The sequence below is a fragment of the Mus pahari genome, chromosome 15, assembly GCF_900095145.1.
Source record: "Mus pahari chromosome 15, PAHARI_EIJ_v1.1, whole genome shotgun sequence".
Taxonomy (NCBI): domain Eukaryota; kingdom Metazoa; phylum Chordata; class Mammalia; order Rodentia; family Muridae; genus Mus; species Mus pahari.
This window is the reverse complement of record NC_034604.1, coordinates 32,575,228-32,597,665: the sequence shown is the minus strand read 5'-3', so window position 1 is coordinate 32,597,665 and position 22,438 is coordinate 32,575,228. Positions and strand designations below refer to the sequence as shown.

At 41.3% G+C, this 22,438-nt stretch overlaps 4 protein-coding genes across 4 annotated transcripts in view; all 4 read right to left on the bottom strand.

The window, feature by feature from the left end:
* Positions 1-416: 416 nt before the first annotated feature.
* Positions 417-5,050, bottom strand: LOC110333178 (protocadherin beta-15-like). The gene has a single exon (XM_021214692.2). The coding sequence runs from the start codon at positions 4,071-4,073 to the stop codon at positions 1,689-1,691; it is 2,385 nt and encodes a 794-aa protein (XP_021070351.1). The 5' UTR covers positions 4,074-5,050; the 3' UTR covers positions 417-1,688.
* A 110-nt stretch (positions 5,051-5,160) lies between these two features.
* Positions 5,161-8,880, bottom strand: LOC110333184 (protocadherin beta-18-like). Its single transcript, XM_021214699.2, is given in 2 exon segments — positions 5,161-6,431; positions 6,433-8,880. Coding segments are annotated over 2 exon segments (2,385 nt in total). The 5' UTR covers positions 8,742-8,880; the 3' UTR covers positions 5,161-6,355.
* Positions 8,881-14,876: 5,996 nt separating this feature from the next.
* LOC110333170 (protocadherin beta-14-like) lies at positions 14,877-18,274 on the bottom strand. The gene has a single exon (XM_021214686.1). It carries the CDS (start codon positions 18,122-18,124, stop codon positions 15,725-15,727), a length of 2,400 nt encoding a protein of 799 aa, XP_021070345.1. The 5' UTR covers positions 18,125-18,274; the 3' UTR covers positions 14,877-15,724.
* A 636-nt stretch (positions 18,275-18,910) lies between these two features.
* The window catches only part of LOC110333408 (protocadherin beta-11-like), a 6,282-nt gene continuing 2,754 nt past the window's right edge, over positions 18,911-22,438 (bottom strand). Inside the window, exon 2 of the mRNA XM_021215003.2 lies at positions 18,911-18,984. Within this exon, the coding sequence (XP_021070662.1) occupies positions 18,911-18,984 (74 nt within the window). The remainder of the gene's footprint in view (positions 18,985-22,438) is intronic.

Genomic DNA, 22,438 nt, shown 5'->3' with positions numbered 1-22,438 from the left:
GTGCTGGGATTAAAGGGGTGTACCATCACTACCTGGCTCCACTTTTATCTTTTAGGTCTTCATCAGCTTCATCCTCAGGCTTCAACTGGAGAAAGGGAGCCATCAGGAAACATACCACAAGGAAGTGACTTATTCCACTTCAGGAGTTTACTAGAAACTTCAGTATCTGTATGGCAGTCAGAATATGGCAGGTTGAACACTGAGCCACAAGACACATCTACAGTCCTTAGGGAATTTCTTTTTCCTTCTCCACCTCTCTCTCGTGTGCTTTTATTTTTTTCAAGACAGTGTCTCACTTTGTAGCTCTAGCTGTCCTGGAACTCACTATGTAGTGCAGCTGGCCTTGAACTCACAGAGATCAGCTTGTCTCTGCCTCCCAAGTGTGAGACTAAAGGCATGTGCCACTATCCCTGGCTATTGTTCTACATCTCTGGGTAGATTCAACTTTGCTTTTAAATCTTTTCACTGGTTCTCTCAGACCCACCCAAATGATCTAGAATACACACCCTGTTTTTAAGTTTACCTATTAACAACCTTATGGTTCAAGTTTTCTTTCTACACTATAAAGTAATATTCATGGGTTCTAGTGATCAGGACTGAACATCTTTGAAAAATTTCTCCAAATCATCCAATACTACACCAACACATCCTTACTAAAATTTGTTTAGTTAACTAATGTTAATCCTATATAATGCTAATTTCTTATCAATCAGCAATTTCATCATCCAAAGCATTTGAATATTGGCATTCTATACAACCAGAAGCTACTCTGAGGCCAGAATTTGGGGTTTATGTCAGGATTTTCCCCCTATAACAAGTAACAGCAAACACACACACACACACTACTCTTCACTCTTCCTGGAGCTTATTGACTTTATGTCATCAGTGCCAAGTGCTCCTATCAGCTTAAGACAATGAAGAGAATTTTACCCCTTTCAATATTAATTTAGAAGAGAGAGAATGGATGATGTAGGTCTGGTTTTCATGAGATGATATTTACAGTGTTGGAAAATAGAAAACATAACTAGGGAATCTGGAAGAAACTTGACATTAATGAATATGAACTGCTTCCAAAGACAAGACAAATGAGGCTACTGAAGTCATAGCCATGCAAATAATAAAACTAAGGACTTCCAATTTTAAAATTAAGTATTATTTAAAAGAAATCATATGTTCTTCTATGGGATCATACACCAGAATTATATTTTTAATTTTTGAGACTTAACCCACATTGTTCATCACATAGCCCAGGCTAAGCTTGCATTCTCTATGTAGACAATGACCTTGAATTTCTGATAGTGTGCCTCCACCTCCAAGTGCTGGATTTATAGAGGGATCCAACCTAAGGCCTCCAACAAACACATAAGCACTCTATAAACTAATTTATTCCCCTGGGACAGGAAATATACTTTTATAATTAGAATTTTATTCATTACAGAACATACACATTCTTTAAGAAGATTATGGCAAATTCAATCAGGAACATGAAGTGTCCTGATGTAAAATGTTCAGCAACAATAGATTTGGAAAAATACTTAAACAGTTAACAAGCTAATAAACCAATAACAATACTATGTAAACTAGTAGAGAAAAAGAAAAACAAACACATGTAAACATTACTACCAGATTTGAAAAGAAAATGCAAAAGCAAAAGTGACAGAAGAATACAGAGAGCGAAATGTGAAGTTTCACATGCCTAAAACACTTGGGAAGGACAGATCATCTGGTTGCCTACCATAGTTTTGGTCTATAATACCAGAAAACACAGGCTTCAAGAATTTGAATTCATTACTCTGAGAATCTCCTGTAAGACACACCTCATACTGGTAGCTCTGAGACAGGGTCCCTGCCCCACTGACATCCACCAGGTGGCCAGGAAAGTGTCCTTCAGGCACAGTACAGCCACTAAGAGAGGCCGCCCTGGCCCTCCTGCACAGCCTCACCCCCACAAACAGCAGCACAGACAGGAGGAAGAGAGAAGACACAGACGCCAAGGCAATGACCAGGTACAGCGTGAGCACATCACCTTCCTGGTGACTGGGGTCGCGCACCACCTCTGGCAGAGGGAGGTAAGGTTGGGAGAAGCCATCCACCACTACCACGTGCAGTGTGACACTGGCAGAGCGTGGAGGCTCTCCATTGTCCTTGACCAGCAGCAGCAGCCTGTGCTTGGGCACATCGCGCTCGCTCAGCAGCCTGGTGGTNCGCACCTCACCATTGTGCGCCCACACGCTGAACAACCCGGGCTCCGTGGCCTTGAGCAGCTGGAATGACAGCCAGGCATTCTGGCCAGAGTCGCGATCCACAGCCACCACCTTGGTGACCAGGTATCCGGGCTCNGCNGCNCTGGGCAGCAGCTCNGTGCAGNGNGCAGNGGNGTTCTGCATCGGGTAGAGCACGAAGGGAGCATTGTCATTGTCATCCAGCACCACCACGCGCACCAGCGCCTGGCTGCTGAGCGCAAGTGATCCTCGGTCTGTGGCACTCACGTGGAACTCGAAGCCCTGCAGGGCCTCATAGTCCAGCGCCCTGAGCGCGAATAGCTGCCCGTTGTCAGCATTGAGGGAGATGAGCGAGGTGAGGGACAGCTGTGGGTCCTGGGCCGACAGCAGTGAGTAGGTGATGTGGGCATTGGAGCCTGAGTCTGAGTCTGTGGCGCTGATGGTGCCTATGTGCAGGGCGGGGCTGTTATTCTCGAGAATGAACATAGTGTAGGAGGTTTGAGTGAAGGCGGGGGCGTTGTCGTTGATATCGGACACCTGCACTGTTATGGTGTGCTGGGTTGTGAGCCTGGGTGTGCCCAGGTCGGTGACGGAAATAGTTATGTTGTACTCAGCTCTGATCTCTCTGTCCAAAGCTCCATCTGTCATCAGTCTATAGAAGTTCTCAAAGGAAGGTTCCAGTGTAAAGGGAACACCATCCTGGATGGAACAAACTGTCCTTCCATTTTCTCCAGAGTCTCGGTCTCGAACCCGAAACAGAGCCACCTCTGTCTCTGGTGAATTTTCTGGGATTGGATTGGTGAGCGATGATATAATTAGTTCTGGGTAATTATCATTGACATCCACCACCTGAATAGAAACAGAGCATTTTCCAGAAAGACCCCCGCCATCAGTTGCCTCTATGTCTAGTTCATATGAAGGTGTTGTCTCAAAGTCCAGTGTTTTAATTAGTCGAACTTCTCCTGACAGGGCGTTTAGCTCAAAAGTTCTGCTCATTTCCTGAGAACTATGAAAAAGAGAGTATGATACCTCTCCATTTGTCCCACTGTCTAAATCCTTAGCAGAGACCTTAGCAACCACGGAACCGGAGGGGCTGTTCTCTGGAATTTGCACCCGGTAGAAAGCCTGTGCAAACTCAGGGGCATTGTCATTGACATCCAAGACAATAATCCGGATTTGTGAGGTGCCAGTCCTGGGTGGAGAACCACCATCCAGCGCTGTCAGAGTTAATCTGAACACTGCCTGCTCCTCGCGATCAAGCTCTTTGTCCAGCACCAGCTCTGGGTATTTTCTCCCATCACCTCGGTTGTGGATGGAAACATGGAAATGAGAGTTGGTGCCAATCTTATAGTTCTGAATGCTGTTATTTCCCACATCCAAATCCTGAGCGGTTTTGAGTAGAAATGCAGTGCCAACAGGGCTATTCTCTATGATTTTCACGGCCATTTCTCTTTCAGGAAACTCAGGAGAATGATCATTAATGTCTCCTACTTGTAGCTCAGCTTGAAAGATTTCCAGTGGTTTTTTCAGTAACACTTGGAAATGAGTGACACAGGGCTCAGTGGGGCCGCACAGCTCCTCCCGGTCCAGTTTTTCATTTAAGATTAGCTTCCCAGTCTGTAGATCCAGCTGCAAGCGTGATTCCTTTTCCTCAGAGACTACCTGGGCTCCTCGAGCAGCTAGCTCCGCAACTCCCAGCCCTAGGTCCTGGACTAGATCTGCCAAAACAGTGCCGCTGGGTGTTTCCTCCATCACAAAGTAATGGCGGGATTCCCAGCCCGCCCTAGCCACTCCCAGCAAGAGAAAGATCAACAGAACTTGCCTTTGTCTGTGTTCCCTTCCAATCTTCATCTTTGCTTCTGCACCCAGGGTACAAGGGCATCCAGACAGTGGTCGACCTGTCAGTTAATAGCCTGCTCCCAAGTGTAGATTATCAGCATTCTCTGGAGTCTCAAAGGTCTGGGATCTGAAGAAGCTTTTTTTTTTTTTTTTTAAATCTTGTCGCGGTCCTCATTTTTAAAGTCTTAGCCTGCAGCGCCACCATGCGTTGACTATGCTCTTCAACAGACCGCTGCATGGTTCCATTCTTTTTACAGTCTGGTTGTCAGAAGTTTAAACACTAAATATTTTAATTATTCAGTCTCTCGTTCAACAAAAAAAGAATTCTTAATATGCTAGATTCTAAAAATCTCAAGAATAAACAACACAGACAAGCTGGAGACACTTTAGGTGAAACTAAGAGAGAGAAAAAGACACAGTACTGATTGATCATTCACTTTGTAAAATTAGTAACATATAGCCATGCGATTCCTTAAAATTCTTTCAGCGTAAAGTGAAGTTAATACTTCTGGGGCTTCTTTGTAATTTTATGTCTCCTAGGTACAAAAATTGTGGTTACAGTTGGTTGGGTTTCATAAAGAAAAAAATCTACATGTTACTTCTAGTTTATGATATACATTCTACACATGGTCAGCAACTTAAAATTGTATACAACTATTCAACTATGGAAAAGTTCATATGAAAGCACCTCGTACCCCATATTTTTCTCTCTGGTGTTTTTCATCGTATGCAGCATAAATGAATATGTTGGGTTATTTCCTTTGTGTAACCTGTAAGTACTCCCCATTGCTGGCATTACTGCTGCACCCCATTATCCAAATAATATTTGGGACAGAGAAGATGCTCAGCAAATATTTGCTAATTCATCATAGAATAAAACACAAAATTGTGAGTTTTTCCTATTGTAAATGTTTTTGTGTTTTGTTGAGATTCTAACTTATTTTATGATAAGCTGAATAAACAAGACAGCATTTTCCTCAGTAGCAATTCTCTACTCTTCTAATAGTCATTTGAAATAACAAGGAGTGATCTAAAACATCTTCTTATGAAAGGAAAATTACTAAGGCTTGTGAAGACCTTGCCTCAGCTTCCTGAGACTAACACTACTCCTATCTTCAAAATTTTCCTTATAGACAAAAGTTTCACACGTCCTTTCTATGCTACTGTAATAGTTCGCAAACATTTTAATTGTGTTATATTAACATGAAAGACCCAATAAAAATAAAACTAACAGGTATAGTTCACTAATCCAGGCAAGAATATCAAAACATGCTTTTAGAAAAACAAACATCTACTAAGCTGTATTAGGAGCATTTATTACAAGGGCACGTCTTAGTTCTCTGTCCCCAGTTCCCAAACCCAGTAGTGAAAGTCATGTCAAAATGATGGTCCTCCACAAGGTTACTTGCTTGGTATGTCTTTCCTTTCATCTCCCAGAGGTTTGACATTTGTTACAACACCAAAAGATGACATAACTTTCTTGCAATGTTCCTAGCAGAGAAACTAGAACACATCTGGTTTCTAAAGTGAATTTAAAAGTAACCAGGGTCAGACTGGTTCAGTTTAGATTAGCAATGCCCATCACTCGATCCAACTGTTTGAAATCATAGAGGGGCCTGAGTTGTTCAAAGCAAGCTGAACTTTGATCTTGTATCTATGCTGAAGAGTGATATTTTCAGAAAATGTGAGGTGGGCTAGATAGATGTCACAGGAGGGGTCTAACTCTTGACAACTTTTGAGATAAACTAAAAACATTTAAACAATATTTATATGTATTACATGTTGGTATTCATTAAATCAGTAAAAGTCTTGACATTTCAGAGAAATTGTCATTTCTGATTAATACTGCTATACAACAAAACCATGCATTTTCAGACACTAAATAGTCTAGTTAGGAAAGCATAATATTAGATTAGACGGAAGATACCCTGATAATTCATTACATTTGTATCACATTTATCTTCAAAAAATCAATGCTTTCGATTTTTTTTTTTGTGAACAACATTCAAATAGAATGAAGGTGAGGATTTTCAAATCAATAATGATTAATTTTCGAGAATTTAACACGTTGAAGAAACTGTGACTTGTCAGTAATGAGTAAAGTTCTCTGTTTTCATCAGGAAATGATTTTTTTTAGAGACCAACCTGTAAGGATAAACATGAAAGTTATCAACTGAATTAGGAAAATAATGGCAAAATTTTAGTTGTTCCTCATGAAGATAAAATAATAGAAAACAAGAATGTTTAAAAAGAACCAATGCTCATCAGGAACCACGATGAGAGTCAACAAATTGCTAATTGTATCCAAAACGATTCATAGAGGAGGTGTTTTCTTTCATGCATTTCACTGCTCGCTCAAGGTTGGGAAACAGGCTTTAGGAACCGAATATCATTGGAATCCGACATTCCTGTCAGACACACCTCATATTGGTAGGTCTGGGACAGGGTCCCCGCGCCGCTGACATCCACCAGGTGGCCAGGAAAGTGTCCATCAGGCTCAGAGTAGCCATCCAGAGAGGCCGCTCTGGCCCTCCTGCACAGCCTCACCCCCACGAACAGCAGCACAGACAAGAGGAAGAGTGAAGACACAGACGCCAAGGCAATGACCAAGTAGAGTGTGAGCGCTTCCTCATCCACGTGGATAGGGTCGCGCGCCACCTCTGGCAGAGGCAGGTAGGGCTGGGAGAAGCCATCCACCACCAACAGGTGCAGCGTGACGCTGACAGAGCGCGGAGGATCGCCATTGTCCTTGACCACCAGCAGCAGCCTGTGCTTGGACACATCGCGCTCGCTCAGCAGCCTGGTGGTNCGCACCTCNCCATTGTGNGCCCACACGCTGAACANNCCGGGCTCCGTGGNCTTGAGCAGCTGGAANGACAGCCAGGCATTCTGGCCAGAGTCGCGATCCACAGCCACCACCTTGGTGACCAGGTATCCGGGCTCTGCCGCTCTGGGCAGCAGCTCAGTGCAGAGTGCAGAAGCGTTCTGCAGTGGGTAGAGCACGAAGGGCGCATTGTCATTGTCATCCAGCACCACCACGTGCACCAGCACCTGGCTGCTGAGCGCGGGCAAGCCTTGGTCCGTGGCACCCACGCGGAACTCGAAGGCCTGCAGGGCTTCATAGTCCAGAGCTCTGAGCGCAAACAGCTGCCCGTTGTCAGCATTGATGGAGATGAGCGAGGTGAGGGCCAGCCGCTGGTCCTGGGGCGGCAGCAGTGAGTAGGTGATGTGGGCATTGGAGCCTAAATCTGAGTCTGTGGCACTGATGGTGCCTATGTGCATGGCTGGGCTGTTGTTCTCTTGGACGAACATGGTGTAGGAGGTTTGGGTAAAGGTAGGGGCGTTGTCGTTGATGTCGGACACCTGCACTGTTATGGTGTGCTGGGTTGTGAGCCTGGGTGTGCCCAGGTCGGAGACAGTGATGGTGATGTTGTACTCAGCTCTGCTCTCTCTGTCCAGTGGATGCTCTGTTACTAGAGTGTAGAAACTTTTGAAAGTAGGTTTCAAGAGGAAAGGGAGTTTGTCTTGAATTGAACACATCATTCTCCCATTTTCTCCAGAGTCTTGGTCTCGTAAACTGAAAACAGCGACCACCATCTCTGACAAACCGTTCTCTGGGATAGAGCTCATAAGAGATGTAATGACTATTTCTGGTGGGTTGTCATTCACATCTGTGACCTGAACAATAATGACTGATTTTCCAGAGAGACCACCACCATCAATCGCTTGAATATTTATTGTATAAGACTGAATTACTTCAAAATCTAGGAGTGTTTTCAAATGGACTTCACCAGAGATTGGATGGATTTCGAATGTTTTTTGTACATCTCTAGAGATATGAGAAACCAAGTAAGATATTTCTCCATTTAGTCCTGAATCCAAATCTGTAGCAGACACCTTGATTACCAGCGAGTCCACAGAACTGTTCTCTGGTACTTGGACCTCATACAGGGTTTTTTCAAACTCAGGGGCATTGTCATTGACATCCAGAACCACAACTTGAACTAATACAGTCCCTGACCTGGGCAGGGACCCACCATCCATAGCTGTTAGTATTAAGCTAATTGAAGCCTCCTTTTCTCTGTCCAGAGATCTAACCAGTACCAGCTCTGGATATCGTCTTCCTTTACCACTGTCTTTTAACTTAAGATAGAAATAGGGGTTGGGGCTTATTGAATAGTTTTGGATACCATTCATCCCTATATCCAAGTCCTGAGCATCATCCATTTGGAATGAGGTTCCTGGAGTAGCACTTTCTGAGATATTTAGAAATATGAGTTTTTCTAGAAACGTGGGGGTATGGTCATTTATGTCTTCAATCAAAAGCTCAGCCTGAAAAAATTGCAGAGGATTTTCCAATAACACCTGGAAATGCAATATACATGGTTCGCTGGTAGAACAAAGTGTCTCCCTGTCAAGTTTTTCATTCAAAAGCAAGTTGCCAGTCTCTAGCTCTAACCGCAAATAAGGCTGGTAGTCATCAAATATAACTCTGGCCCCCCGTGCAGCTAGATCACCCACATCCATATCTTTTATTATATTTGCTATAGAGGAACCAGTCTCCATTTCTTCTGGCACAGAGTATCTCCAGGTCGTGGCAAGAACCGAGGACGCTTCTAGGAAAACAAAGAAAAGCAGCACTTGCCTTATATGCTGAGCAGCTCCAGCTTTAGGCTCCATCACTCCTTAGACAAAATGCTTTCTGCTATGCTGTTTCCACTCAGTCTCTGGCAGCTCAGAGAGTGGCTTTTCGCATCTGGACCTTTGGGAATTAATAGATTTTTGATCCTTTCTCGAGGGTTTTGTGGGTGCCCCGCCTTTGTAGAAAGCCCGTGTGCTGTTTTATCCAGTGCTTTTGCTCCCGATGGAAAGCCGAGCTGCTGCTGTGAAGCATTCTCTCATCCTGTCCTGCAGCGCCACCATGTGACTATGCAGGTCATTGGGTTTCCAAGTCAAGTAAATTTGAGACAAAATATTAGTTTGTCAAATGTATTTTTTATTAACCTAAGTTTTATCTTCTTTATTCCAGTTTCCATTTCTGGGTTGCAGTTTTTGTGATTATCACAATAAATTACTTTTTGGTAGAGCTGCATTGATAAAATTGTTTAAAGTAGAATCTTTACTTCCAACAGTTTATATTCTTCCTTGAAGACAACTGTAAAACTAAAGATAGTTCAAAGAACTCACATGTCATTGATTTTTACAAAAATTAGTAAGAGATTCTTAGGAAAATTGCAAGATATCACTTAAAAGTATTACCAAATGCTCTCAGAAAAGGCAGAAAGGGTGTGCTTATATACTTGAAGATGAGTCTGGTATGGGCAAATAGTTGTTTGGGGATCTAGGTAAATGGTACCATTTTCTTAGGAATACTCATAGGAGACTTCCTTGGCTGCAGTAGAAATACTTGCTAGAAAATAAAGTTTGATGTGTCTGAATTCTGACAACATAAAATTGTGAAACTGAACTTCACTATTTTGCATATTCAGGGCTTCCAACAGCATGGGTCTACCATTTATCTATTCCATGATTTTTCTTAGTAAATGTCTATTAAGCATATGCTTGACCAAGTAATAGCTGTAAGCATTGGGGATTGAATGATAGCCACGAAGAAGCTGTTTCTGCCCTGAGAGATGAAGAGACCCTTAACACGAAGCATGATGGCTGCCTTGATGAGGAAGGCTCTTGCCAATAGAAGATAACAGTTGAGGATCAGCTAATCAAACTTTGGAAGTGGAGAACTGGCTTTCCTGGAGAAAATATATTCTAAACTGATACATGTAAAATAAGTGGAAGTAATCCAAACAAAAATTATAGGAGGGTTGGAGGAGTAGTTCAGTGGTAGAGAGTGCATGTGAATCCCCGCTCTCAGGGAAAGGCAAAACAGCATGGTGCAAATCTAAAATGAGAGGTGTGTTTTAAAAGAAATAAAATAAGATCATGGCAATGACATAGTGCAAGGAAAAAAATGGTGAAGGTTGAAATTGGAAAGGCAAGCAGCTTTTAAGGCATGTTGGTGGAAATGTAAGACTGTTAAAGTGTTCTGAGCGGAAAAGTAATATAATCAAAGTTTTATTTTTTTAAAAGATGGATGTGTTTCTGAGTTAAGAATAAATTAGAAAGGAATAATCTGAAACTGGACACTGGCAATAGCTGGTTGTAATAATAGAGGTAGGAGATGATACTAGCCTCAACTAAAAATATAGTAATGGGTTTGCACCAAAACTATGGAATAATGTAGGCTGAAGCGATAGATAAATCATAAATATATATATATTTCTGGAGGGGGAATACATTTGTAAATTTTGGGAAGGAGAATTTTTAACTTAAAGCACATCTAGGGTATTTAAGAGTTTAAAGTGATCATAGAGCATGCCTATAGTTACACATCCGATCTTCCATTCTATAAATAAACTGGGGAAATAGGTGAACCCCAGTGACAAATGTTAGGATTTGATGGTATAAAGTGAGGTCTTGAGACCCTTCAAGAAAAATAAAAAAACGCAACTTAAGGATGCTTGAAATTGTGTTTTCTGGGGATGTAGCTCAGTGGTAGAGTACTTCTCTTGCATGTACAAGGGCCTTTTCTTTTCACCAGTACTCATTTCTGGAAGGTCCTGTCACGGGAAGAGAGTGGGCAAAGGGACAAGGAAGAAAGGAGAGAGAACACAACCGGAAGAGACTACCGTCTCCATGGTTATGGGTTGACTCTTCTAGAGTAGAAATGAATGTGGAGTCATAATTCCAGCACTCCAGAGGCTGAGGCATGGTCATCACCAGTTTGAACCCATACTGGGCCCCACAGTGACACTTTGTCAGAAGAGGAAGAGATAATGTCATTACAGTACAAAAACAGAGTCAAACTCCTAGATCCATATCTGTGGCAAGGTGTGGGCCAATAAAGAAAAAAATGTATTTTTACCCCTTCTTCCCCGTGATCTCTATTAATTTGAAACATGACACCAAGTTTGTTTGATTTTCTTCTTTGATGACTATACAAAAACTGGATAGAAGGCTTTTCTTACTTCTTTTAGAAAACTGAAGTTCTCTTATTTTCCACTGTTTCTACGGAGAAACACAAATCAGTTTAGACAGTGTAACTGTCATGTGTTGAAGTTACATTTCTCTTTCCTCCAATTTTTAAATTAAAATTTCTCTTTGTCTTTGGTTTTCTAAAGTTTTACTAGGATGTTTATGGACAGGAACATCTCTGTAATGTATTCTTTTAGATTTACAGCAACCTATTGGATTTATTAGCTGATGTTTTCATCAGTTCTGGATGTCCCCCAGTCTTTATTTTTTCAAATATTGTTCTGGTTAAAATTTTCTCATCTCTCTTGCTGAGCAGTGGTGGTGCACACATTTAATCCCAGAACTCAGGAGGCAGAAGTAGGCAGATATTTGAGTTTGAGGCCAGGTTGACACACAGAGGTACACAGAGAAACATTTCTGTCTTCAACCCCGCCCCCCCAAACACAAGCAAACCAAACCAAACCAAACCAAACCAACATTCTCATCTCTCCTTTTGGATATATATTGAATCTTTTATTTAAAAAATCAGTCTTGTGTTTTTAACCACCTCCTCTTGTATTTTCATATTAACTTCCTGAGTTTCATAATGTATGAATTGTATTAAAATATCTTTAATATGTCTAAGTATTTTTATTGTCTTCTATTCTGTTTTAAAAACTTGATTTTTGGGCCACTACACAGTGTGGGTGGGCAGAAGATACCCAGAAGCCCACCAACCCTCAGCCACTACAATAACATGTGAGTGTAGTAGAGAGATGGGAGAAAAAGAGAATCAGAATGGTTCAAGCACTATGAAGAGAGGTGGAACTGGAGACCTGAGTGTGGAGAGGAACAGCCTGATGTGCAGAGCCTGCCTTGTCACCTGAGGCCATGGTGAAGTCCTGACCCATGCTGCCACTGAGGGTCAGCAGAGATCTGTGTTGATGTTTGTGGTCCATATTACCACCAAAAGCCATGCGGACATCTCTGGTCTGGGCAGCTGTCTGGGCCCATGTTGATGTCCAATGGCTGTGCAGAGCTGGCTTGGCCCCTCCATTGGCTACATCACTCTAGAGCAGACACTCACACCTCATTCAGGCAGCACAGTAGAGCTGGTCCTGGCAGTAGGGATTCAGGTGAGCCTCCATGAGCAGAGTTGGCCCTGCCCCTTGCCTGCTGTAGCACTCTGGAGATCAGGCAGCACTTAGCTGTGATCTCCACAGTAGAGGTGGCCCTAGTGGTGAAGGTTTGGGTGAGCCAGTCCCAGGGCATGGGAGCAGGAGAGTTGGCCCCATCCTTTGCTGGTTGTGTCTTTAGGTGAACTAGCTGGGGCAGTGCTGGGGCACTGTGGTGAGCTGTTGGGCTGACCAACTCACCTACCACCCAGGGTCAAGCCCAGTGCTTTGAGTTGGCTCACCCCCAACATCTACCCCATCTATGACACAGGGCAACAACAGGATATCCAAGAGAAGTCCTAGAGAGAATCCAGTCTTGACAGTGTAGAAGTAACCAGAGGCTTTCTGTGAAACACTGCAGCTTCTATGATGAGATTTTTTTTTAAATTATTTTTTATTTTATTTTTCATTTTTTGAGGGGAGGTTGCCAAGGCAGAGGGAAGATACAAAGGGACAGGGAGATGAGTGGGATTGGGGTACGTAATGTGAAAATCACAAAGAATCAATAAAAAAAATTAATTTTAAAGAAATGTTTGTTTAATGTGCTTTTCACTATGGAAGCCTTATTTTGTCCTTATCTAATGTGTCTTGTTAATGTTGATGTGTCTTTCTGTGTGTATATATACATGTGTCAGTGCAGGTGGTGACAGAGGTCAGAGAGGGTGTCAGTTTCTCTGGAGCTAGAGTTACAGTTGAGCTGCCAGGCATGGGGAGTGGGAATGGAATTCTCACTCTTAATGTCCGAGCCAGTCTCTCCAGCCCGCCACCCTTCCATGTTATGCTAGCAGTGTTTTATGTCCTGGTGGCTCTCATTCATGGCCGCATGCTTCCTGGGTATGCAGTTGTCAAGAATAGTAACAATGCAAATCAATTGTGTAAGTCGCCTATGTTTAGGGCATAATTTATTTTTTAAAAACCTGTATTTGATTTTCTCAGGATGGACCCAAGATTAATGCCTGTCGGTGATAACTGATTAAGTTTAAGGCTGGAAAGCAAGTTCAAGGCTGATGTATTTCTAGTTTACTCTCCAAGTTGATTCATGGGAAGGTCTTCTGTAAATGTCTCAGTTTGTTAGGGTTTGATCCCCAGCATGTAAATCATTGACATGAGGGTTTAACTTTCCCAAGATTCTAAATGGTCCCAGAAAAATACACTCATTGTAATATCCATTTCAATATTCCATTATGAACTGTCTTAATAGCGAATTGCTTTCGGTGAAAGCAGAGGCAAGCACAAATTACCTTTAATTTTAACAGGGATTACAAAAATGTATCTGTGTCCTAGTTCTATATCCACACTGCTATTAATATATCTGCTGTTAATACAATCCTCCACTAAACTATTCAGCTACATATTGGAGGCTTTATAATTTGTAATATAATTAGGCATTTATCAATCATAAATTCAAATAGCCACAAAGAATAGATCTGTATTCTCTATTCTTTGAGAGTCTGGAAAGTGTTATTAACATTTTATAATATTACTTGCACTTTTTTTTGCATGGTAAAAATTGAACTTTGGGCATTCAAAGTCCTCAGTGTACACAGATTCCCATATTATTCTCTACTGGGAGCTGTGAGGCCAAGGCCTTGTACCTACCTGCTAGGCCTACACAACTAGAAATGATGTTTGTGCCTTTCATCCTTAATTTTAATATCTACAGAGTCCTTTTGAAACAGAGTCTCAGTCTGTAGCATAGCTGGTCTTGAATTCACTGCAATGAATGTTGTCCTATAATTTACAGTGGTTCTCAGAGTCTCAAGCATCGGGATTTTAATCCTAATTCACCACTCTGCTTCTTTTTAATTTTTGAGACTGTGTCTCAGAGAGTCAGTCTGGCTTCACATTCCAGTCTCTCATGTGCTTAGGTTACGAAAATATGCCAGCATATGAAGTTCTGTTTTCTTCTCTATTTCTTTTTAAGGAAAACTCCTGCTATGTAGTCCAGGCCAACCTTGAATTAATGATTTTCTCTCACCAGTTGCCTGACTGCTGGGATTACACATTTGTGCTTCCACACTTAGATAATATTTCCTTTTATTAATTTACAAAAGGTCTAGCCGGATGTGGTGGCGCACGCCTTTAATCCCAGCACTTGGGAGGCAGAGGCAGGCGGATTTCTGAGTTCGAGGCCAGTCTGGTCTACAGAGTGAGTTCCAGGACAGCCAGGACTGCACAGAGAAACTCTGTCTCGAAAAACCAAAAAAAAAAAGTCTAAGTCATTTTTAACAGTTTAGAAACTTTATTTCAGGGACTTAAGAGATGGCTTATGAGTTCGGAACACTGGCTATTCTTCCAGAGGACCTGAGTTCAATGACCAGCAGGCACATGGCAGTTCACAACTGTCTGTAACTTCAGTTCTAGGGGATCTGACACCCTCACACAGACATATATGGGCACAAAACACCAATGCACATAAAATAAAAAATAAATCATTTAAAAATACGTATTTTACTGGTGATGGTGGGTAGATGGGCGCACCTTTAATCATAGTACTGGGGAGGGAGAGGCAGCAGGATCTTTGTGAATCAACGGAGTTAATTCTAGGAAAGCCAGGGCTACACCAAAAAAAACCTTGACTTGAAAACCAATAAATAAATAAATAAATAAACAAATAGTGTGAATAAAATTAAATTTAAAAACCTTTATTTTATCTTTATTTTAATTCCTAGGAAGGTTTTATCCTGTTCTTTTCTGGTACAAGACTATTTTACTTAAGACAAGATTTTCTGCTTTAGCAATAAGTGGTATAGAGTACCACAAATTTTAACCAAGAAAATATGTGTATTTAAATTCAACAAAGCAACAATATCACGACCTAGAATATTTTAATAATTAGAAAGCATCATTGGAAAACAGAGAAGGAGAAATTACTAAGAAATCAATTCTTGAAAACATAAAACGAAGACCTCTACTATCGGATATGGAAGGGCAGCATTTAAATAATATTATTTTTTCTGATGAAATAATCTAACAGAGAATACTACAAATGATCCAATACAGTTTCTACCCAGATACAACAACATTTAGACTCTCTGTTGGATTTTAGTAGCATATTGGGGAAACTCCCATAAATGATAACACTTGTCCATTTTTATTTCCTTCCTTCCCTCCCTCCATGTCTTCTGTTGTAGATCCATCTGGGGCTGCCTGCTTATGGACTCCACCCAGTATTATATTAATCAGCAGCTCAACACATTGACTCTAAATACTTAAAAAAGCATTTCCATTGCTGCTTCTTATATAAGAAACAGCAGAACTGTTAATATAACACTTTGACAAAATAAACAAAACAAAATGTGCAGATAGTTTCTTTGCATCACTATAATCCCAGTAAAGATTTTCAAAGTAATTGTGAGAAAAACATGTGAAATAAAAATGCATGCAACATCAGTAAAACCTTAAATCCACTATAGATTAAGAAAAACAAGCATTTGCAATTTGTTAAAGAAAATATTATGAGTTTAAAGGCAAATTTTATTGAATATTAAAACCAAGGCTATTGCGAAAGTTCTCCTTTTCCAGAATATTAGAATCAGGGTCATGGAGCTGAAGACTGGGCATGACAGGCTTAAGGAATTTGAACTCATTTGTTCCAGTACCTCCTGTGAAACATACCTCGTATTGGTAGTTCTGGGACAGGGTTCCAGTGCCAGTAACGTCCACCAGATGGCCAGGAAAGTTTCCCTCAGGCACAGAGCAGCCACCCAGAGAGGCCGCCCTGGCCCTCCTGCACAGCCTCACCCCCACAAACAGCAGCACAGACAGGAGGAAGAGAGAAGACACAGATGCCAAGGCAATAACCAGGTACAGTGTTAGAGCGTCCTCTTCGTGCGCGGGATTGCGCGCCACCTCTGGCAGAGGCAGGTAGGGCTGAGAGAAGCCATCCACCACTAGCACGTGCAGCGTGACGCTGGCAGAGCGCGGAGCATCGCCATTGTCCTTGACCAATAGCACCAGTTTGTGCTTGGGCACATCTCGCTCGCTCAGCATCCTGGTGGTGCGCACTTCCCCATTGTGCGCCCACACGCTGAACAGCCCGGGCTCCGTGGCCTTGAGCAGCTGGAATGACAGCCAGGCATTCTGGCCAGAGTCGCGATCCACAGCCACTACCTTGGTGACCAGGTAGCCAGGCTCTGCCGCCCTGGGCAGCAGCTCAGTGCAAGGCGCAGAGGCGTTCTGCATCGGGTAAAGCACGAAGGGTGCATTGTCATTGTCATCCAGCACCAGCACGCGCACCAGAGCCTGGCTGCTGAGCGCAGGTGAGCCTCGGTCTGTGGCACCCACGTGGAACTCGAAGCCCTGCAGGGCCTCATAGTCCAGCGCCCTGAGCGCAAACAGCTGCCCGTTGTCTGCGTTGATGGAGATGAGCGAGGGGAGGGCCAGCTGTAGGTCCTCGGCCGACAGCAGAGAGTAGGTGATGTGGGCATTGGAGCCTGAGTCTGAGTCTGTGGCGCTGATGGTGCCTATGTGCAGGGCTGGACTGTTGTTCTCGTGGACGAACATGGTGTAGGAGGTTTGGGTGAAGGCAGGGGCATTGTCATTGATGTCAGACACCTGCACTCTTATGGTGTGTTGGGTTGTGAGCCTGGGTGTGCCCATGTCGGTGACTGTGATGGTGATGTTGTACTCAGCTCTGCTTTCTCTGTCCAGTGCTTTTTCAGAAAGTAGAGTGAAAAAGTTCTTGAAGGTGGGCTTCAGAATAAATGGAAGGTCATCCTGAATAGAGCAAAGGATCCTTCCGTTGTCTCCAGAGTCTTGATCTCGGACACTGAATAGAGCGACCAGGGTCTCTGAAGCATTCTCTGGAATTGCCTTTGTAATTGATGATATGATCACTTCCGGTGCATTGTCATTTATATCTAATACTTTAACTGAAAGAGTGCATTTTGCTGAAAGTCCTCCACCATCTGTTGCTTGGATATTTACAGAATAGGACTGTATCTCTTCAAAATCCATTAGTGATCTCAAATTGACTTCCCCAGATGTTGGGTTGATTTCAAAGGTTTTTCTAATATCTTCTGTTGCATGCAAAAATGAATATGAAATTTTCCCATAAATTCCCATATCTAAATCTTTAGCAGAGATGGCAATAATACTGGAGCCAATAGGCATGTCCTCTGGGACCTGCACCTCATAGAAACTCTGAGCAAACTCAGGAGCATTATCGTTGACGTCCACGACTTTTATGAGAACCAATGTTGTCCCAGACCTGGGTGGAGACCCACCGTCCAATGCTGTAAGTGTCAATCTAAGCTCAGATTCCTCCTCATGATCTAAAGCTTTGTCCAGAACCAGCTCCGGATATATCTTTCCATCACCACTGTCATGGATTTTAACATAGAAATGAGAACTGGGGCTAATGCTGTAGTCCTGGAGATTGTTGCTTCCTATGTCCAGATCCTGTGCATTCTCAATTAAAAATGTGGCTCCGATGGTAGCGCTTTCTGGTATTTTAATAGTTATTTCCTTGTCTAGGAATGCAGGAGAGTGATCATTTACATCTATGATGTGCAGCTCAGCTCGATAGAACTGTAAGGGGTTTTTCAGTACCACCTGAAAGGGCAGCACACAGGGCTGGGTGGAGCCACACAGCTCTTCACGATCCAGTCGCTCATTCAGGAGCATATCTCCGGTCAGCAAATTGAGGAGTAAATGCTTTTTATTATCATCTGACACTACCCTGGCCTCCCTGGAGGACAGCTCTGCAACCCCCAGCCCTAAATCCCTAGCCAGATTAGCCACAAAAGAGCCAATTTCTGTTTCCTCCGCTACAGAATAGCGCAAAGATTCAGCACTCGCCTGAGACAATCCCAGCAAAACAAAGAAAATCAAGACTTGCCTTTTCTGTAGGATGAGAGCCCTTCTGGTTCCCATGGTTCCTTCAGGTGACTTCTTTTACTCCAAAATTTAAATTCAGTCCCAAATTTGAAAGATAAAGGTCCGATATTTCTATTAAAAATCCCTTGGCTCTGTCGGTAAAGCTCCTGTAATACCTCCCTTCTCATCGAATCCTCTGTTCTCTGGTCCTTTGGATAGTGGAGCCCACAGGGCTGGCTATGCACTGTTTCATCTTATCCTATAGCGCCACCATGTGTCCCTGTGATTTTTTTCATTTAATATTTTTTCTCCTAAAATTTTATGTCTATCTAGAATATTCAAAAGCAAATTTCACATAGATTGTATTTATCTCTAAATATTCATCGATTATTTATAATTATCAAAGCCTTTACAATATAACTGCAAATCATTACAATAGGCATGTAGAAATACTTCTTGGGTATAGCTTCTAACTCAATCTGTTTGAGCTTCCCTTGTTTTCTACAAAATATCTCGTGTTGTTGGTTTGTTTGAATTAGAATCCAAACACAGACCATACTCTGTATGAAATCATTAGTGCTTTGAATGTTCAACTCAAAAAGATACGATAAAGTGCCCCAAAATTAATAAAAATATTTATTTCATGACAATTCTCTAGTAGTTGCAAATATTTACCTCCACTCTGGTAAATATTTGTTGGGGTGAGTTCATTATTTAGTTATAATACCATTACATTTATACTTACACGCAAACATACACACACATGAATCGGGAAAAATACAAAACACACTACTTTTTTGTTAGTAGTGAACTTAAGACAAGGTAATATTAGATTCCTTGCTTTTACATTATAAACACAGTAAGGTGCAGTAGCCCAAACTTCAATGCCAACACTTGAAAGGCAGAAGTAGGGGGACCTATAAGAATTTAAGGTACACAGTGAGCTCCATGTTAGTGAGAGTATGTAGAGACACCGTGTCCGAAGACACATACACATATGCATCACTGAGAGTATGTAGGGACACCGTGTCTGAAGACACATATAGACATATGCATACAAACATGTGCTCATGTGCATATGGGAGGATGTGACACAGTAAGATGATCTTTCCATGGAGCTTGAAAGGAATATAAATTGATTAGCTAGTAATTAAAGATTTAACACGGCAGAGGTAAAGAATAACAGAAACTTCTTGAGACATACAACCTAGGAAATGGATAATATTTAGAAACACTGAATCATGGTTCTGTCACTCACTCTCTATAGACTCAGACAAAGTATATACGTTTGTCTCCTTATCTATAGTGTTGCTTCCAAGGGTTTTAGTCATTAAAATTTATAAGCTTACATTTGCAAAGCAACCAGAAGAAAATTAACTAAAAGTCTTTTAAGAGAAAACAATTAAATTATGTGACAGTACCTCAGTAGTAATGTGAATGTATGAAGTCCTGGTTCAATCCTTATCTTCAAAACAAAATTAAATATAACAATCATAAAATAGCCTCCAAATTTCATTTATAGTGAGTGTGTATAACACTCTCTTTTTACTAGGTATTGGATATTATACATAATCAAGGAATAATTTAAAATACATGAGTAGGTGTGTGTAGTTCATGGACAAGTGCTACTCTTATTTTTTTTTTTTAAATTAGTGTCTGTGAATTTCCTTGTACACAGGACTGTAGAACCAATGTTCACGTATTTAAAAGAAAAAAAGAAAAAGAAAAGTGAATATCTTTCCTAAAACAAAAAAAGACTATGGCTTCAAAATCATTCTTTGAAAGACAATCAGAATTTCAAAAAACTAAGAAAACCATTAGCAAATACTTCAAAGTCAAGAAAAAGTAAATGTTAACATTGTCTATTATATTTAAAGCTGTATTTGTGGTTGATCCTGATAGATGACTGCTAAAATATGTACCACTCTTCTACACGTACCCAAACACACAATGCTGAAGCTTACATTTGCAAAGCAATGAGAATGAGAATGCCTGCCATAGGCTTCTATGTTTGAATACTTGGTCCCTACTTGGTAGAACTACTTGGGAAGGATTAGGAAGTATGGCCTGGTTGGAGGAAGTGTGTCACTGGGGCTTTGAGATTTTAAAACACTCACACCATTCCTAGAGTTTTTCTCTCTGCTTCCAATGTGCAGATCAAGACGTGAGCTCTCAGCTGTTCCTGCCAGCGAACATTTGCTGTGCCATCAAAGACTCTAACCCTCTGAAACTCTAAGTCCAGAGTTAAGCATTTTTCTTTTAGAATAAGTTGCCATGATCATATGTTTTATCACAGCAATAGAAAAGTAACTAAGACACATGGCAGCTTAGCTGACCTGCCTCCTTGTGGTTTGGTTTGGCCTTGGCAATTTTACAGATGGATTGACAACACTCTTTACTACTATTGTGTCTGGGACAGTGGAGCTCTAAATCATCATCTGTTCCCCAAGCCATCTAGAACACAGGTATGACAGCTAGAAGTTGCAGCCATACAGACTATTAGTTTGCTATAGATAATGCTGGGCAGTCATTTGTAGTGAAATCCGATTCTAGAAGAACCACAGGGGCAAAGCTGCTCCCTTTATACAACCATTTCATTGACACTGTCACATGAAAGAGAAAGACTTTACAAAACACTGTGTAGTTTCATCTCTTTGTTTTGGTGATATAGTATTATTTAGTATATATAGACATTATTTATGACCTTTAAAATAGAATTTTCTGTAGGATGGTTGCAAAGAAAATGAAACCACCCTTTGATAATGTAAGAGTAACTTTTATTCATCAGATGTAATTGTTGGCTCAGAGACTGACTGCTGAAAAGCTCACATTTTAAAAAATTGGTTAGTGACTTGTATGTGAACACAGAAGCTCCCAAAGTGAAGTCTTGGTTACCCTACACTAGAGTTAGGAAACACAATTCCTTCAAAAATAGGGAAGTCTTGGTGCGCATATGTCTGGAAAAGCTTGAAGTAACAAGACAATTACCTGGACCTTCTGTTGTGTCTGCTCTTCTGTCTGTAGGACTCCTCTGCCTGGGTGGTTTAGAGAAGATCTAGCTTAATTGGAATCATAGGCTTCTAGAGTTGTTCTCTATTGTTTTGAACATCTTTGTTGAAATAGAGACATCATAGTATCTCACACACTTGAGATATACAGTTCAGTGGTTATTCCTATAGTTGTAGAACTGTACAACTGTTAGTATTTCTAATTTAAAATCATTCTCTACCCAAGATGAAACTCCTCTGTGGTGGTTTGAACTTTATTATTATTATTATTATTATTATTATTATTTACAATTAGAACATGACATGTTCATATGTTTAAAAATGTGGTCATCATACTTTTGGAAGCTGCTTGTCAGTGGAGTCTGAGACAGACTCAGTGGCTGATGACCATATCAGGAAATCCAAGCAGTAGAATAAGAGAGGAAGTTTCAAGCTCACAACAGACTAAGTACTCTTCCAAACAGATTTGAACATTGCATAATATACACAGCAAATGTGTGCACTTATGAATTAGTACTCAGTGTACTTTCCTTTATTTCATGGAGAACATAAGCAAAATTATATATTATCTCACAGGCTTGCTTTCTCCTATTCAAACTATTGTTTAGATGCCTATTCTTCCACCTGGCTTACATTCTGTCCTCATAAAGTTAGTGAGACATTTGTAAAATTAAGGCCTTATATTTCAGATTTTTATAAGTAACCACAGTATTCAGGTACCTCTGCAGCCACCTTCCAGAATATGTAAGATAGTGTTAGTAAGGAGCTCACCACTACCTGGCCCCACTTGTTTATTATGTGTCTTTATCTATCTGGGTATCTATCACTGAGCTGTCCCCGGACTCACTATTGGGTCCTCCTCAACAGGTCTAATGGTGGTATCACAGTATAGATTTTTCAATGCAATCAATATATTCAATAGTAACAAACATTAAAAAAATTAAAATAGGGTGCTTTAAAAAAATAAACTTTCAGCCGGGTGTGGTGGCACACGCCCTTAATCCCAGCACTTGGGAGGCAGAGGCAGGCGAATTTCTGAGTTCGAGGCCAGCCTGGTCTACAGAGTGAGTTCCAGGACAGCCAGGACTATACAGAGAAACCATGTCTTGAAAAACAAAAAACAAAAACAACAACCATAAAAAACGTTCTTGAAAATAGCACCCATAATAACAAGCTGCAAGTCAACAAAAGATATGCTTAAAAATTTTAACTACTCTTTTTTTTAAAGATTTATTTATTTATTATATGTAAGTACACTGTAGCTGTCTTCAGACACTCCAGAAGAGGGCATCAGATCTTGTTACAGATGGTTATNAGCCACCATGTGGTTGCTGGGATTTGAATTCCGGACCTTTGGAAGAGC